At 37.5% G+C, this 18780-nt stretch overlaps 1 protein-coding gene across 1 annotated transcript in view; it reads right to left on the bottom strand.

Annotated features, from left to right (window-relative positions):
• The window catches only part of ZBBX (zinc finger B-box domain containing), a 42748-nt gene that overhangs the window by 13059 nt on the left and 10909 nt on the right, over positions 1 to 18780 (bottom strand). Inside the window, exons 6-13 of the mRNA XM_058189032.1 lie at positions 18358 to 18453; positions 12749 to 12919; positions 10717 to 10891; positions 9120 to 9240; positions 5494 to 5666; positions 3556 to 3659; positions 2151 to 2233; positions 54 to 202 (exon numbers count right to left, since the gene is read on the bottom strand). Of these exons, the coding sequence (XP_058045015.1) occupies positions 54 to 202; positions 2151 to 2233; positions 3556 to 3659; positions 5494 to 5666; positions 9120 to 9240; positions 10717 to 10891; positions 12749 to 12919; positions 18358 to 18453 (1072 nt within the window). The remainder of the gene's footprint in view (positions 1 to 53; positions 203 to 2150; positions 2234 to 3555; positions 3660 to 5493; positions 5667 to 9119; positions 9241 to 10716; positions 10892 to 12748; positions 12920 to 18357; positions 18454 to 18780) is intronic.

Below are 18780 nucleotides of genomic sequence, written 5' to 3' on the forward strand. Positions count from 1 at the left end.
ACAATGTTGACACAAGTCTACTTTAACAGGAGAGGAAAATGTTATAAGCTTACTTTTAGGAGTTTCTTCATGTCTGTTACAAAGAAAAGTTAAGCCCTTTTCTCTGTCAACTACAGAAGAAAGAGGTGACCTTGTAGTCATATTGATGGAGGGAGGCAGAAAAACATCTGGTTCAGTCTTCTGAGTTTTTGACATAGTACTACTTGAGATAAAAGGGAAAAAATAGAATTTAAAATGATCAAACTATCATGTTATGGCATCATCCTACAGGTTTCTATGAGTTAAACATACATTTTTTAACAAATGCTGAAACTGCAACCTATAAATGGCGATTTCTTGGTGATTTCATACTGAAGGTATTTGAAAATGAATTGCTTGCAATTATCTGAATTGGAATAAACCATTATTTTGCACTGTCATTCTAATAAGCTGTTTCATATTTTGTTTTAAAAAGTAGCATAGAAATAAATTATGTTTTTAGAAAACAAAATAAATAATTATATTAATTATTCTGAAATCATGGGATTTTTTAAAATTAAATATGGTTGTTTAATGTGAAGGGGCTAAAGCGACTTATCTATGTTTTAGTTTAGAGCCTGAAACTGAGAGAATACTGAGGCTTTTACAAATGGATGTTCCTTTCCTAAATAACTCATGAAAACAGATCCATGCACTAGATCAGGGGTAGTCAACCTTTTTATACCTACCGCCCACTTTTGTATCTCTGTTAGTAGTAAAATTTTCTAACCGCCCACCGGTTCCACAGTAATGCGCTGTGTATCGTCATCTGTGCATGCTTCTCGCGCATTGTGGATTGGGTTTGGGGTGGGGGGCGCCGGCTACCAGCTCTGCTTGTCTGTTACAGCTGGGTGGTGTGGGGGGAGATGCGTAAGCTATTCTGGGTTGAGGCTCTTTTGTTTGCAGTCGCATACAAAAGCACCATTTAGTTTCACTTACGTAACGTGAACTAAACTTATGCGCGGGTGATACAAATAGTATATTTTCAGAAATTTAAATTGTCACAGGGAATTTTATGAAAACCTAATGAAAATGTTTTTAAATAATGCTACGATTTTTTTTTTTAAAGTCAATTAAATTAAAAAAAAGGAAAGTGCTTCAGAATTGAACAAAACTCCTACCACCCACCATGAAAGCTGGAATGCCCACTAGTGGGCGGTAGGGACCAGGTTGACTACCACTGCACTAGATCAATAGTAGGGCCATGCAGGGTTTTTTTTTACATTTGCACCCCTATAATTTAGCATATAAGCTTCAGAATGAAAGCCTATTCATATGAAGATTACCTAGAGCAGGGGTGTCAAACTCACATCATCACGGCATCATGCGATGTATTGTGACTTTTTCCCCTTCGTTAACCAGGTGTGGGCGTGGCCAGCGCATGACGCATCTGGCCCATGGGCTGCAAGTTTGACAGCCCTGACATAGAGTATAAGCTAGCCCATTTAATTTGTGAAATCTGCACATCTGGTAGTAGTCTTTCCAACCTTTATTCAACCCCTCAATGAAAAAGTATGAGGCTACTGGATCAAAGACCAAAGCCTGCAATACGATTAAAAAATATACTTGTTCTCTTTACGATAGCTGTGAATCCATTTAATAAATATGCCATTTATTTCTATTGCCTTTTTAGCAGAATGTTGTCAATAATTATGGCAAATGTTTTCATAAGTCATGAAATACCATGTTCATAGCATGCCTACAATCTATTATCTTTTTTTTTAAATGAGCTATTATTCAGACCACATTTGTTTTTTGACTAACCCGTGTTCTAGTAATCAATGCACTGTTTTCAAGATGCTTACAGACTGATCGCTTTATGAGCTACCCTAGGATCTCCCAAGGTATCGTTGTCGTGTTGATAGGTCTGTAGTTCCCCAGGTCCTCCTTCCTTCCTTTTTCAAAAACTGAGACATTGCCTTTCTCCAGTAATCTGGTAGATCATCTATTCTCCAAAATTTCTCAAAGACTTTTTGGCCACATCTTCAGCAGCTTCTTCAATATCATAGCATGTAACCCATCTTGGAGACTCATTCAAGATCTGTTGGTATTCTCGGAATATTTATCAACGCTTAAGGTGCAACCTGGCTCTTTCACAAATGCACAGTTCATAATTATGTTGAAATAATTACCCATAATATATCAGCTCATCAGACCCAGCTTCCATTACTATAAAATTAGTGGATTCTTCTTCTTCTGTCTCTTCTTTACAAGCCTTATAAAAAATAAATACATAGATTTTATATTTTATATTATATTTTATCTTAAAAATTACATTATAAAATAATTGGACTTTGTATTTGTTGGAAAATTGCGATGGGTAAATTATTAGTTTGCACTAAGCACAGAGTCTATTCAGTAAAGTTTAAAAACATGTGGTTTGATGTTTATTTATCAAACATTAGCAAACATTAAAACAGCTGGCAAAAACGAAAAAAAAGCAGACAAAAGCAAAGCAAAAAAACATGAACAGTATATAAAGGATGATGACTATGGAGAGTTTAATAAAATGTTCAATATTATCTAACTTTATATATCAAAAAGCATAAAACATTCCAGATCCTCTGGAAACAATACTGTGGTATATACATCCCCAACAGAAATGGCCTTTAATTGTTCCAGCTTTAACTGTTTAATGTGTGGACTAGAAGTGGAAATACCAGGGGATTCTGTAGTCTATTGTAGACCATGGAAGTAACATTTGATGATATATCCAAATGACGTTCTTAATTACACTACATATTTTCATCCTTATATCTATCCTCAAAGTTCCAGTTATCACAGCACCCTGGTGGTCACATGATTGTGGGTGCTGGGCAACCAGTCTGAATTTCCAATAATCTCAGCTTTCCTTTATTGTAATTTGCAATTTTCTTGTGGGAACCTTGGCTTCCCACAAGCAAAGTCAATAGGGAAGCTGACAGAAAGTCAAAAGTTGGGGGTCACATCAGGTTGTTGCTTAATGACTCACAATGGTTCACCTAATGATGTGGGAACTGCTGGAATGGCTATCGCTAAGAGGCACAGTGATGTAATGTGCTTTGCAGCCACACTGCTTAGCAATGGAAATTCAGGTGCTAATTGCTATCACTAAGCAAGGACTACCTGTAGTACAATTAACTTTATTAAACTGTGTTCTGCTTAACTTTGCTTACTGCTAGATTAATTTGGCTCTGCATGATCTTTTTCCTTCACTAAACAACCAAAAAAAAAAGGTTTGTAAGATTGAGGGCAAAAGGAGAAGGGGACAGCAAAGGATGAGGTGTTTAGATAATGTCATGGATGCAATGAACATGAATTTGGAAAAATTCCAGGACACAAAAGTTAGCAACTGAACAACAGCAACAAAACAAAAACTTACTATGCATGTCCCATTCGACCGTGTTGTGGCCATAGCGACAGATGTTACTTAGTTAAATAGGTTGTTAAATAATTAACATAAGAATATATTATACACTTTTGTAGTATATAAGTGACCCAACTAATATATATAAGTGACCAAATTAAAAGAAAACTAACCAGTCATTATATACTCACATCATCAAGGATCTTGATTTTCAAAGAAGGCTCAGAGCTTGTAAGAACAGTTCCAGGCTCTTCTTGTTCCAAAACATCTGCCCAATACTTTTTCATTTCTATAGCTGGAAGTAAAAAATTAAATTTTGCCATCAACCAGTTTTTAAGATTGATAATAAAAATTTCTGCATGACAAGAGTAACAATATGTGCTTATTGAAAAAAAATATGGTTTTCTTGCCTCAGAATGAATGTTTTAAATATTTAACATAATACATTTAAAATTAGAAGATGTATCTTTATTGAAAATGATAAGTTTAAACTATATGAACGAGAGAATAATGTGGACATATGAATAATGAAAGAATATGGAAAACAACATCAGTAAAATGACAATTCTATGTTTTTTCTATATTTAGAATATATTCTTCTGATTTTAATGAAAGTAATCTTATTAGCAATTATAAATGTATATAAAATGATTTAAATATTCTGTTTAGCTGAATAAGAACTATGACCATTCCTACTTACTTCTAATGAAGGCTGATCCATTTATAGTGAAAACAGATATGAGTCACAGGGAAGGTGCTTGGGTACATTCGCCAATATTAAATAATATTTAATCCATATTATTTATTTAATTCTATTTATTTGTTTATAACCCGGCTTTATTATTTTTTTTACAAATAACTTGCTATGAAAACACAGCTGTCTTACTTAGCCTGATTAGAAGACAAACTGATATTCCAATGTATGGAGCTTTTGAGTTCTGGTACAGAAAAAGGCAGGAAATCATTTTAATGAATGAAATATTCTCTATGTAAAATACCAACTGTTAATAGTAAATTACCGTAATACAGTAAGGAGCTTTTTTTTGGGGGGGGGGCAAAATTGTAGGAATGGCATTAAATTGTGCCAGTATCTGAAGAACAATGTTTTGCTAGGCATCCAAAATTCTTTCTCCCTGCTTTTCAAAGACATTCTTTTGCCTCTGGTGAGATGGATTCTCTGAAGATTGAGGCTTCAGTCTTGCAGACTTTTGATTATGCTAAAAGGGGAGAAAGGCAGTGGTGAAATCCAATTTTTTTTACTACCGGTTCTGTGGATGTGGCTTGGTGGCCGTGGTGTGGCTTGGTGGCCGTGGCTTGGTGGGCGTGGCAGGGGAAGGATACTGCAAAATCTCCATTCCCTCTCCACTCCAGGGGAAGGATACTGCAAAATCGCCATTCCCAGCCCACTTTGGGGTCAGCCAGAGGTAGTATTTGCTGGTTCTCCAAACTATTCAAAATTTCCGCTACTGGTTCTCTGAACTGCTCAAAATTTCCACTACCGGTTCTTCAGCACCTATCAGTACCTGCTGGATTTTACTTCTGGAGAAAGGTATTTTCCATCCTGACCAAAGAATATATAGATAACTTGACTAGATCCCTAGCTCTCCATTCAGCAGAGGGCAGTAAAGTGCAGTACTGCAGCTTTCTTTTAATTGAATGGATTTGGGATGAAAAAAGATATCAGCTAGCTTTTCTGCTGATTTTTTTTTTTTAGCTAGGCTTCCAAATTAAGGAAGATTCTGCCTTTGTCTTTATGCTTGTTAAGGGGCAAAGAAAAATAAAGACCCTTGTATAATAAGCCCAACCAATATTTAGAAATCCCAACTATAGTTTTCTTTATAATTGTACCATTTGGGATTCACTGAGATCAGATTTTTAAGTAATGAGAAAGGGTTCAATGATTGTAGCTTCCTTTTTCACAATAAAATATTTCTATTTTCTACACTATTGCAAATCTTTGTTTTGGGTTTGGTGCAGCAATAATATCTGGTTGTATTTAAGCATTGCCCTGACACGTGTTGGAATCAACTAATACCTGATTTCACTTCCCCCAAAGCTAATTTACTAACTGAATTCTTGAAATTGTTTTGTCTTAGCCATACACAGTGATGTATGAAAAGCCAACTAACCTATTTCACGAGCATTTATTATGTCTTCTTCCTCTTCCTCCTCCTCCTCCTCCTCCCCCTTTCCCTCCTCTTCCTTTTCTCTGTTCCAAGTATCAGGAATTTCATTTGACGATGATTCCTTGAATTTTAGTTCATCCATTATAATGTTATGTGACAATTGATCAATTGGAGCTCTAGAAATGAAAATAAGGAAGGTAGTGCTTTTAAACATTCCATTAATAGGATTCTACATTCCATTAATAGGATTCTGTTTTAAATGTGAATATTGTGGGTTTTTAAATTTTTGGCTGTACACCGCCCTGAGTCCTTCAGGAGAAGGGCGGTATAAAAATCTAATAAAATAAATAAATAAATAAATAAATAAAATAAATACTGTGGAAGAAAAATAAAGTGCATAATACTTTGGTGGACTCAATGATACCTGCTGGAATTCGTAGATGTTGTGGTCATGAGACTATAACTAATTTCAGCACCTGATCTAAGGGGTGTACATGGAGTTGTCCATGAATATGACCTGGAAGTCGCAGATTGCACAGAATGCAGTTGCTTACCTGCTGACCAGTGTCAGTAGAATCACACCTAATTTGAGAGCTACAATGGCGCAGTGTTTAGAATGCAGCACTACAACTAATTCTGCTGACTGCCGGCTGCCAACAGTTTGGCAGTTCAAATCTCACCAGGCTCAAGGTTGACGCAGCCTTCCATCCTTCTGAGGTCGGTAAAATGAGGACCCAGATTGTTGGGGGATATATCCTGACTCTGTAAACTGCTTAGAGAGGGCTGTAAAAAACTGTGAAGCAGTATATACTGTAAGTTTAAGTGCTATTGCTATTCTACTGGTTGCCAATAAACTTGCAAGCCCAATTTAAGATGCTAGTTGTTGATTATAAAATCCTATTGGGTTTCAGCATTTGCTCTATTTGGGATTGCCTTCTCTAGGTTGAATCTGCCCGCCTGACATGACACAGCCAGGAGAGGATGCTATGATACTCCCTGTAGTGGGATCAAGGGTATAGGGATGTGGAAAATGGCGTAGTTCCCTTACTTTGGAACAGCTTTTCCTGTGGAGCTAGTTAGTCTCCATCTTTTTATCCTTTAAGAAGGAGATCCAATGCAATTCTAGGATGCATCAATACAGGGATAGCATCAAGAACACGAAAAATAATAATACCCATCTATTCTGCACACGTGGCATACTGCATCCAGTTCTGGTTACTAAGATACAAAAAAAAGATTCTGAGGCCCAAAGAAGAGTACAGAGAAGAGCAATAAAGATAATAAGGGGTCTGGAGGCTAAATTATACAATGAATGGTTAAGGGAACAAGGTATATTTAGCCTAACAAAGAGGAGGGTTAGGGTGACATGATAGCCATCTTCAAATACCCGAAGGGCTGTCACAGAGAAGAGGGGTTGATTTATTACCCAAGCATCTGAAGGCAGGACAGGAAGCAATGGATGAAAACTAGTTGAGAGATATCCAACCTGGAACTAAGAAGAAACTTCCTGACAGTGAGAACAATTAGTAATGAAGCATCTTGCCTCCATAGTTGTGGGAACTCCATCGCTAGTGGTTTTCAAGAAAAGACTGGACATTCATTTGTTTGGGATGGAATAAACTCCTGCCTTGAGCATGGGTTTGAACTCGAAGACTTCCATGATCCTTTTCAAACCTATGATTCTCTTCCATTAGTTTTTTGGAGAAGTGAATACTTTTTAAAGATTTAATGCTTCTTCGGATATTTTAATATACTGTTGTAAACCCTTAGAACATTTTGAGGAGGATACAAATAACTGCATTAGATAACTATAATAATAAATAAATTGTAATAAAACAACATTTGGTTCCAACCATCTACAGCTGACCTACACTGAGGAGTGTTCCACTGTTTTTCAGTTCTCCTCAATATTTGCTCACAAGCTCTCTAGACCCGTTCCAGTCCGGTTTTCGGCCCGGTTACAGCACGGAGACGGCTTTGGTCGCGTTGGTGGATGATCTCTGGAGGGCCAGGGATAGGGGTTGCTCCTCTGCCCTGGTCCTATTAGACCTCTCAGCGGCCTTCGATACCATCGACCATGGTATCCTGCTGCGCCGGTTGGAGGGATTGGGAGTGGGAGGCACCGTTTATCGGTGGTTCTCCTCCTATCTCTCCGACCGGTCGCAGTCGGTGTTGACAGGGGGGCAGAGGTCGGCCCCGGGGCGCCTCACTTGTGGGGTGCCGCAGGGGTCGATCCTCTCGCCCCTTCTGTTTAACATCTACATGAAGCCGCTGGGTGAGATCATCAGTGGTTTCGGTGTGAAGTACCAGCTGTATGCGGATGACACCCAGCTGTACTTTTCTACACCGGAACACCCCAACGAAGCTCTCGAAGTGCTGTCCCGGTGCCTGGAGGCCGTACGGGTCTGGATGGGGAGAAATAGGCTCAAGCTCAATCCCTCCAAGACAGAGTGGCTGTGGATGCCGGCATCCCGGTACAGTCAGCTAAATCCGGCTGACCATCGGTGGCGAGTCATTGGCCCCGATGGAAAGAGTCCGCAACTTAGGCGCCTCCTGGATGAACGGCTGTCTTTAGAAGATCATTTGACGGCCGCTCCAGGAGAGCGTTCTACCAGGTTCGCCTGGTACGCCAGTTGCGCCTTTCTGGACCGGGATGCCCTATGCACGGTCACCACGCACTCGTGACGCCTCGCCTGGATTACTGCAATGCTCTCTACATGGGGCTTCCTTGAAGGGCATCCGAGGCTGCAGTTAGTCCAGAATGCGGCTGCGCTGGTGATAGCTGGAGCCCTCGTGGCTCCCGTGATAACACCCATCCTGCGCAGACTGCACTGGCTACCTGTGGCTTTCGGTGCGCTTCAAGGTGCTGGTGACCACCTTTAAAGCGCCCATGGCATTGGGCCGGGTTACTTACGGGACCGCCTACTGCTACCGAATATCTCTCACCGACCGTGCGCTCTCACAGAGAGGGTCTCTCAGGGTGCCGCCAGCTGGCAATGTCGCCTGGCGACACCCAGGGGAAGGGCCTTCTCTGTGGGGGCTCCCACCCTCTGGAATGAACTACCCCCCGGACTTCGTCAGCTTTCGGACCTCCGGACCTTCCGCCGCAGGCTTAAAACATATTCATTTAACTGTGCAGGACTGAGCTAGATTTTAAATTACTGGTTTTAAATTGGGTTTTATTCTATATTTTTAATTCTAAATTAACGGGCTTTTTTAGAATAAGTTTTTTAATTGTTTTTATATTGTATTTATATGTTTTTAAATGCCTGTACACCGCCCTGAGTCCTTCGGGAGATAGGGCGGTATATAAATTTGATCAATAAATAAATAAATAAATAAGCAACTGAATAATTCTAGTTCAGTAGCAAACAATAATGTTTACAATGCTAACATTCATTCCAATTATTTCCTTCTATTGATGAAGAATCTGAAATCTATTGCAATTGCTTGTTAACTGCATAACTGGTAATAAAAACAGACCTTGGTATTTATTACTGTAATTCATTCCTAATCAGCATTTGGGATAACTTATCCTTCTGCAAAGCAATACTTTAAGGTATTATTATATAGTTTGATTCATTTGAAAATGCAGTTTCCCTCACATATAGCAGCAATCCAGTCAATACCTTCTATGCTTCTTAATTAATAATCTTTCCATGTAGTTCAAGCTATCTTCTTTGAATTCAATTTCAATAGACTTCTTCATAATTGGAGGGCTCGTCTGCACCTGACATGTACCTGAATTTTCTATAACAATAAGAGAAAATTGTTAGCTATTATTTTGGCATTTGAAGGTACCAATTTTGCCTGATTGTAACTTTATTTTTTAAAAAATATTAAAAGTTTTAAAGAGAAGATTAAAAACTAACAAAAACTAGTATAAAGAAAGAAAAAAAGGAAAGAAAAAAAGAAGACGACAAAAGTCCCGGGGAAAAAGATAAAAAGAAATAGAAATAGCTTCCAATTTTTTCTGAAGCAAATATGAGAACAAGGTTATTTCTTACTCTATGGTGACAAAAAGTTCACGTTTTCCTATTATCTAGCGGGGTTTTTTTCTAACCATCAAAATCATTGTCAAGTGCATTTTTTTACCTGTAAAAAGTCTGTAAGGGGTTTCCAGTCAGTCATAAATACTGTATAGTTAATGTTTTTTCTCTAATCAGGGAAGCCAATTTAGTCATCTCTGCAGTTCTATCATCTTCACTAACCATTTCTCCATAGTGAGTAGTGTTGAACTTGTTCAGTTTTGAGCAGTTGACCTGTGTGTGTGTGTGTGTGTGTGTGTGTGTGTGTGTGTGTGTGTGTGTGTGTATTTAAACATTTAGTGTTTAAAGTTACAACGACACTGAAAAATGTGATTTATGATTGGTTTTCACACTTATGGCTGTTGCAGCATCCCCATGGTCATGTGATCAAAATTCAGACATTTGGCAACTGATTCATATTTATGACAGTGTCCTGGGGTCATGAGATCACAAGTAAAGTCAGTGCAGAAGTGAAATTCTCTTAAGAGCCATATTCCTAACTGAACAACTGCAGTGATTCACTTAGCAACTGCTATGTGAATGGGGCAAAATGCACTTAATAGCTGTCTCGCTTAGCAACAAATGACCTTTTCCCCCCTAGTTTTTCTGTCCGTGAGATCCAAAAGAAAAAGCTCTGGTTTCCATTATAATTTAGTCTTTAAAATTCTTCTGAATTAGTGTAGGCGTGGTTTTATTACACATCTACCAAACGTGACAGAACGTTCATTCGTGTTTATCTGATTGTCAATATTCCCTGTAGAATAAATAACAGAATCTGTGGAATATTTAGACAAAATCCTTCAAAAATAATCCAGAATATTAATATTCACTAGAATAACATGCAACTCATAAAATCAATACTGCCAAATCTTAAGCTCTTTGCACTGAAATTCCATTAAGGCTTGGTAAACAAGCTCCCCGTGGCCCCGGGAAGAACAACAAAAGAGAGGTACAGATTTTTTAAAAATGGTGAAACAGTCGAATGGCTGATTAAATATGTGAATGGTAATTCTGCATTGCATACAAAAGAGAGACAAAAAGACAAGCATAGCACTTGAAGAACATGGGACAACTTGTTACTGTTTTCATGTCCAGGAAAAGATGCAACCATCTCCTACTTTTAGATTGAAAATAATGTCGAACTTTTATGCTGGTTTTTCAAAAAGTTTTGCTGTACAAAACAAACGCAAGCCAATACCTGACCCAACCTGGCAGGAACGTTCTTCTTTGCTTTTCTGGGAACAATTTCCACTTCTCCACTGATTCAGAGCTTCTTGAAAAGACTTTGCAGATTCGTTTTCATCAAAGGTGCCATGCAGCAAAAACCCACCATTTGGAATCTCAGTCCAGCTGTCAGTAGAAGATACTGTAGACTGTATCTGAATTAAAATTGAAAAATTAACTTGAATTAAATGAATTTAATTGTTTCTGAGTACATCGCCCAGGTATAAAACAGGTTTAAAAGCATGCTTCGCAGAGCACACTGGCACAAGTGATTCCTCTGTTCAAAATGTTGAGGCAATACAATCCTTTGCAGTTTGGCACAGCTGCTTAAAGGAGTTTTCCAAATTATCTCTAACTACCTTATTTCCCCAAAAATAAGACCTTCCCAGATAATAAGCCCAATCGGGCTTTTGAGCACATGCGCTAAAAATAAGGCCCCACCCCAAATAAGCCCTCCCCCAAAATAAACTGTCCCCGAAAATATTTAAATGCATGCGCAGCAGGTCCCCACCATTTTCTCTGGTTAAGGTTAGGGAGACAGAACTGGAAATCAGGTAAGATGGCAAGAGGAGCCCCGTCTTGTTTCACACTCCCCAAAATAATAAGACCTCCTCCTAAATAAGGTCAAGTGCTTATTTTGGGGTTTAAAAAAATATAAGACAGGGTCTTATTTTCGGGGATACATGGTACATACATGAACACAGCTGCTTTGCTAGGAAAACAATTATTTTTGAATACAGATGACCAGAGTGATCTTTCAAGGAAGTTCTCACTTTCATCTTTCAAAGGGCACAGCTACTGTGTTCAAACAGGGATGTGTCACTAGTGCCAATGTACCGTATATTTCCGTCTATAAGACGCCCCCGTGTTTCATGTAGTGTCCTGTAGTAACCAGACTACAAAGCCATTGTACGCTACAAGCCATCTTGTTAGAGTGAGTAATACAACAAAAACAGGAAATGCGTCACAGGAACACTAGAGATGAAACCTCTCTACAATAGAGAGGAACGACAGAGCTGCATATAAGATAGAGGCTCATCCGGCATGTGCAGCCTTCTCCGCTCGGCCTTCTATGTATAAGACGCCCCTCAATTTTCAAGTAAATATTTTAAAGAAAAAAGTAGTGTCTTATACTCGGAAAAATATGGTATTTCATTCATGCTTGGCACAGCTATAACATTGGGCCATTATTATATCATCGTTAACAACATACATACAAATAATATGTAAGGTACCACAGCTAGTCCTTGACTTACTACTATAATTGGAACTAGAACTTTTGTTGTTAAGCAAGGCAGTTAAGTGGGTCATGCTCAATTTTATGATCTTTTTTTGCCAGTCATTAAACAAATCGCTACAATTATGTGACCCATGTTGTTGTTAAGCAAATCTGGCTTCCCCCACTCATTCTGCTTGTCAGAATTTTACTGGGAAGGTCATCAATGGCAATCACATGACCCCGAGAGACTGTAACTGTTATATATTGCCATTTGCCAAGCACCCAAAATTCTTGATATGACCATGCGGATGCCATGACAGACATAAATGTGACGAGTAGTTGTAAGTTACCTTTTTCCCTGTGCTGTCTTATCTTCAAATGGTCACTATGCAAATATTTGTAAGTTGAGGACTACATTTATTCACATGTCATAATGCAATGACAAAATTAACGGAGAAAAAGGAACCAAACATGTGAAACATTATATGCAATTTGCCAAATTTAACAGATTAAATTTTAGGGGGGAAATGGATTTTTTTTTCCAGGACAACCCTGAAGCATGGGTTAAAAAGAAAATTAAGAAAATATTAGATATTAACTCAAATATCTAATATTATTCAACTGTCCAAAAACAAATAGAAAAGCAAGTTATTTTCTTTCAAAAAAAATTCCCAAATTGCTTTGACTAGACTACATCCTAAATAAGTGAATTTTGGTTATGATTATGTCATAGAGGTGTCTCTATTTTTAAGATCACAACTTTCTGGCTGCAAACATCATAGACTACCTCTGTTGGTATTTTTGGTGAAGGTGGAGGAACAGGATCCATATCCTCTACTGCATTGGTCACTTTTTTCCCCTGTCCATTATTTATGAAGTCATTAGTCTCCGATGGATTGACAGTTTTCAGGAACTGCTGTGCAGCTTCCAGTTTTCCAACTGGGATACGTGCTTTTCCCTATAGACAAAAAGTCATATATTAAACTCAAAACAAATACAAAAATAAATGACAAATACAAATCAACAGATGACTATAGACATCCTATTCTGATGATATCAGGCAAAGAAGCAAACAGTTTACACATTAATATTTGGCTGTTCTCGTTTCATTTGCCTGCATTCTTATCTAAATGGTCATTCTTTCTAGCTCTGGATCCTTTCTAGCTTTGTTATCCACAGTTATTGTCCAGGGTTTCAGCCATTTTCGAAAATTTCCATTTTTTCCTTCCTTAACACATTAAGATGGCTGCCTAATGCTCATTCACACAATTAACTAGGGTATATGTACGTTAGCTCTCGCCTCACATTCAGGAGGCTGTGATTATTTCTCTCTCTGGATGCAGAGAGAAAATATCTGCTGAAAACTCTGCATAGGGGTCAGGAAGGGCATCCGGCCAGTAAATATTCAACTCCATTCAGTCGCCCTGATTCCACCCCGATGCCAAGCAGTGTAGTGGCCTAGAGATGGAGCTCTTGCCTCACATTCAGGAGGCAGTGAGTTCGATCCTAGGTAGCAACAGATATTTCTCTCTCTGGGTGCAAAGAGAAAATATTTGCTGTAAACTCTGCATAGCCGTCAGGAAGGGCATCCAGCCAGTAAATGTTCAGCTCCATTCAGTTGCCCCAACTCCACCCTGATGCAAGGGATTATAGAGGAGTTAAAAGAAACAAATGTAAAATATTGATTAGCCTTGGCTGCCTAAATTCACAACATATAGCAAATTCTTAACTAAGATTAAGCAAATAAAATACAAATCTATCAATAAAAAGCAAGTAATTCAAATATTAAGAATTAAAAGATACTATTCATTTTAATATTACACAGATTATTCTCTGTAATAGAAATAGATAGTATAATTAAAAATATTGTACAAAACAAACAGAAAGATTCAAATTAGTATTTATCCCAAAATACATCATTATAAATAAACATTCCTGTATTAAAGAACTATATATGCTGTGAATCAGCTCTGGCAATCTGTGGTTTTGGGCTTTTTATTCAAAGAAAATAATACAGTTTGCTCTGCTTAACCAAGATGTAACTAATTGAAACCAATATGCAAGGGAAAGTGGGAGCATAAATGGCCTATACTCTATAAAACAGAAGGTCAGAATACACAGAAAGCAGCCAGTGACACAAGCACAATTATCTTAAAGCATTAAACATTTTAGGGGGGGAAATCTAATTATAAAAATTGCTAATGTTTTATCCTAAAATTGTAGAATACTTAAGGCAATTCTAGTGACACTACATTTTTACAAACAAGTTTTTACAGCATACCTCTTGCAAATTATATATCTGAACCACTAGATTTTTTTCTTCCATGTTTTGAATAAATTCTTCAAATTACTAGCAATTAGAACCAAGAGACTAAATAACACGATATATAAATTAACTAAGATATCTGTAAGGGTTTGTTTGTTTGTTTGTTTGTTTGTTTGTTTGTTTATTGATTGATTGATTCAATTTCTATACCGCCCTTCTCCCAAAGGACTCAGGACGGTTTACAGCCAAAGTAAAAACAATTAGTACAATTTTTAAAACCAGTTTAAAGGGAAAATTTAGAGTTGGTTGAAGAACTTAAAACCAATAAAACCCCTTATTAAAACCCCACTAGGCCAGTCCTGCACGGTGAAACAGAAATGTTTTCAGCTCGCGTCGAAAGGTCCGAAGATCAGGGAGTTGACGGATACCAGGTGGTAGCTTGTTCCAGAGGGTTGGTGCAATGAATGAAAGGTTTTAATATTAACAATCAGTTTAATTGCATTGCTTCTTATATTCAACATTGGACTTTCTCAGTTGGGTGATGTTTGGATTCTGTTCCTGTATATACAATTTGTTCTCATTTTTTGCTAGATGCAAGGAAGCACCTTTAACTGCTCTTTGAGTATTTGGTTTTGGCAATAAAGAGCAGGTGACTGCATGTCAATCCCAAGTCACGCAAGTGTGGCTCCTGGATAAACTTGTTCAAGTCACTGCTATTACAGTAAAAAGAAAAATATCAGGAACATCAATTTTCATCAAAGAATGGCCAACTTTATTGTGAAGTGAATCAAAGAGAAAGGATCAGTTACAAAAACGTATTTCATTTGGGAACAAAGCATGTTTAAAGCTGCCAGTTGGCAGATAGCAAAAGAAAGAAGTCTATGAAAAAAGGATTTGAGTTCCTAACTTCAGCACCCTATGGGCAAAAAGAAATAAATAAATTATTATAATGAAAACAACCATTCAAGTGTACTGATTCCAAAAATATTACTTTTATTCTGATGTATACTTTTTTTTTTATTATGAAAGCACAGCTAGTTTGAGATATAACATTAAGCCATAATGTGGCTTGCTTTTAAGTTAGTGCCTTTTATAAATCTAACATGCCTTTGTATGATTGATAAGCCAAGCCAGTAGGTTCTGTTCGTGTTTTTTGAAAAATTCTGCTTTAGCAATATGTATGAATGAAGCCACATTAATTTCTTGCTCTAAGCTCACAACTATAGCCTCACCTTTTTCATTCTTTCATTGTTTATTCATAAACATTAACTCTTTCTTACAAGAAACTAATCCTCAATTCATGGTGTTCTAGTTTCCAAAATATTTTCATTAGAAGTAGGATGATTCAATCTGTTTCAATTTTATTGAATTTTGTAGTATTGGCCCCATTCTAACTCCAAAATAACCTTCCATATTTGACCGGTTATAGGTAAATTAAGACAGGCCCAGTTTATTTTCTTATTTCAAATGTCTTCCCTAATAATCCAATTTTACAAAATTGGGCCAATTCTATAAAATACATAAGTCAACCATAAGTTATGGGAAGAGGTATCTTCTTTCTAATTGTCCAGAAACTATCACCAGCCATTTTGATTAATTTATCATGTGGCATCAATTGTGTCAGCTCTCAGTGACCACATATGTAGATTTTTCCCTAATGATCTGTCCCTAATCTGGTCTTTCAGATCGCCCAATAGTGCATCAACTTTGCTGCTGGTCATCTTCTCTTCCTTTCTATCTTATTTCTGGCAGTGTCTTTTCACATTCTTCTCAACCAATTTGATTTTAGTTGATTCCACAGTTCTTCTTGTTCAGGACTTCAAAGCAATTTCTGATATTCGCCTTGAAAATGATGGGTATATGCTCAAGATAATGCTGTGGAGGCTGGTTGGCTTTCGTCTTCTTTAACTTAACTCAGAACTTGCACATAAAAAGTTCATGATCTGTTCCAGCTGGCACTTGGTCATGTCTTTGATGCTATAATTGAGGTCTTTCATCTTCTTTTAGCAAGAATATAGTCAATTTGATTTCTATATATTCCATCTGACAACATGCATAGGGTATCCTTTTGGTTGTTTGAAGACAGTATTAGCTGTCGGAGAATTGACAAGTTGATCTCCTGTTTCATTTTGGTTTCCTAAGCTATTCCACTACCTTTTCCTCTTTAATGTTTGGCATTTCAATCTTGAATCACAAACAGAGCATCTTGCTTGCATTTTCTGTCAATTTCAAATTGAATATATTCATAAAATTCATCAACCTCCTCTTCTTCCCCACTATGCAGTGTGGATGCAACATAAACTTGAATGATTGTTATATTAAAAAGTTGTCCATGAAGTCTGATATTACTGAGTCATTGGATGCGTTGTATCCACGAACTGTTGTAGCTACATCAATTCTAGTTATAAAAGCAATACTATTGCTTGTTTTTCATGTCCTGAGTAACAAGTGAATCGATCTTCTGACTAAATGCTAAATCCCAGTCCTTCTCAATTTGATAATGCTTAAGGTGTCAATTTGTGGCCACTTTATTTCATCTTTCATTGTACTAAGCTTTCCTGTGCTTATGCTTCTTACATTCCATATCCATTTGCAACTTAGAATTTTATTTTCCTGTATGGAACTAGACATTCCAAAGGCTTTAATCCAGGGATGTCCAAACTTGGCCCCTTGAAGAGTGGTGGACTTTAACTCCCAGAGTTCCCCAGCCAGCAACTTGCTCATATTTATAGCTCATGCTGGCTGGGGAATTCTGCGAGTTGAAGTCCACTATTCTTCAAGGGGTCAAGTTTGGACACCCATGCTTTAATCTAACCACATCCTAAACACCATTATCCTAAGCTCTTCCTCAGAAGCATGTTAAGTGCTAATCAGCTTGAAGGCATCATTATTGGAAGCCCTTTTATATTTTCTATTCATGTGACTTTCTTTGTAAAAATATAGGAGTGGTTTGTCATTGCCTACTCCTACGAAGTATGAATTGATACCTTTATCACTAACGTGATCATCTGCCTCTGGCATCTTCCTATATCGCTGCTGCCCAATATATCCTTGCTTTAGCAGGGCAATTGGAAAATCTTTGTACCCTGGGTGACCTTGCCGGGAAATTACGTTTTTGGCACTCTCTCCCAATGTTCTTTGCTCATCCCTCTGAAGAACAACCCTACCCACTGCAGTTATGATGAGTCAACACAGCAGGACTTCGGAGGGGCCACTTTTAAGTGACTAGTTTTGATTAATACACAAAATGTTCTCCACTCACTTTACATTTACATGTATTAAATCAACCATACTAAAGACTACTTAGATATGATAATATTTGGAATGATATGCAAACGGCTAACATGTATGTGCTTCCAAGCAGATAACCTTCCACTAGGATGAATGATGGAGATAATTAAGTGAAAAGGACCCAAATGACTGGCTTTGTTTCCATAGCTCCACTATGGGCTCCACTACACATTATGGGGGAAGCAATTTTCCCATGCCATTATGGCAGCAGGAAATAGGGGCATAAAATATGGTGAAGGAAAACTCTGTAGAGATCAAAAATAGCTCAAGGATGTTCTCTCTGAAAGGGAAGGCCAAATGGAACCAACTGAATAGTAAGAGATGTACACAAAATGAATGATTTTATAGGCCTTTTGTTAGAAAAGATACAAAAATGGTGTGAACTCTACCACTTTTATATATAAAGTGATATACTCCTAATATGTTCTATTGCTTTCAGTCAGGAAGGCTGCTTGTGTTGCCAAAGTGCTCATGTGACCAGATTACTGCATAAATGCACCCATCCTGTAAAAACGTCATAGCCATTATAAGCTATCAGCAGATAATGATAATTATTTGCGTTATCCGAACAGAGTTATGGACTTTGAGCACAATTCTCTACACAGAGTTTCAAGTATGTATTCTGGATTTCTTACTCATTTAGGGCTGTTTCTACATAATAACATTGGTAAGAGTAAATGGACGATAAGAACATCAACCTGCCAAAAGGATTTCTACATTTCACAGATAAAAGTGCTCCTGAATTTGTCTTGGTGGTTGTTTGTGCATGTATTTAGTGGTAATATGCCTTCTGAGAAGAGGTTGCAATGATTACACAAGGCTTTGCAAAGAAAATATACCTGCAAATAAGTTGTTCTGTGGAGTTTCAGTGCTCCCTTCTGGTGTATTCTGGCAAAGCAACTAGGACAATAATCTTCTCCACATTCCAAACACACCTTATGGAGGAAAAAAAAGGAAATTAAGATACAAATACCATCAATACATACCTTTGTGATCCTGCAATATTTTTCAGTTTACCTGATTGTACTTATAGTGTACTTATACTACACTAAATAAGAAAACAGATCCAAAGAAATATCAGTAAAAAGCCAGCTGCTATGGTACTTGTGAAGCCACTGAGCTATTTGAAGTGAGGAGGCTTTTTCGAAGTAATTTAGGTCAAAAGTTCTTCAGGATAGAAAAACTTATATTAATTTCATAATCATTTTAGTAAACAGAATTTTTAGCTTGTAAGTTTATTTTGTTAACGTATGCCATTATAA

This window comes from Ahaetulla prasina, chromosome 6 (assembly GCF_028640845.1).
Source record: "Ahaetulla prasina isolate Xishuangbanna chromosome 6, ASM2864084v1, whole genome shotgun sequence".
Classification (NCBI taxonomy): domain Eukaryota; kingdom Metazoa; phylum Chordata; class Lepidosauria; order Squamata; family Colubridae; genus Ahaetulla; species Ahaetulla prasina.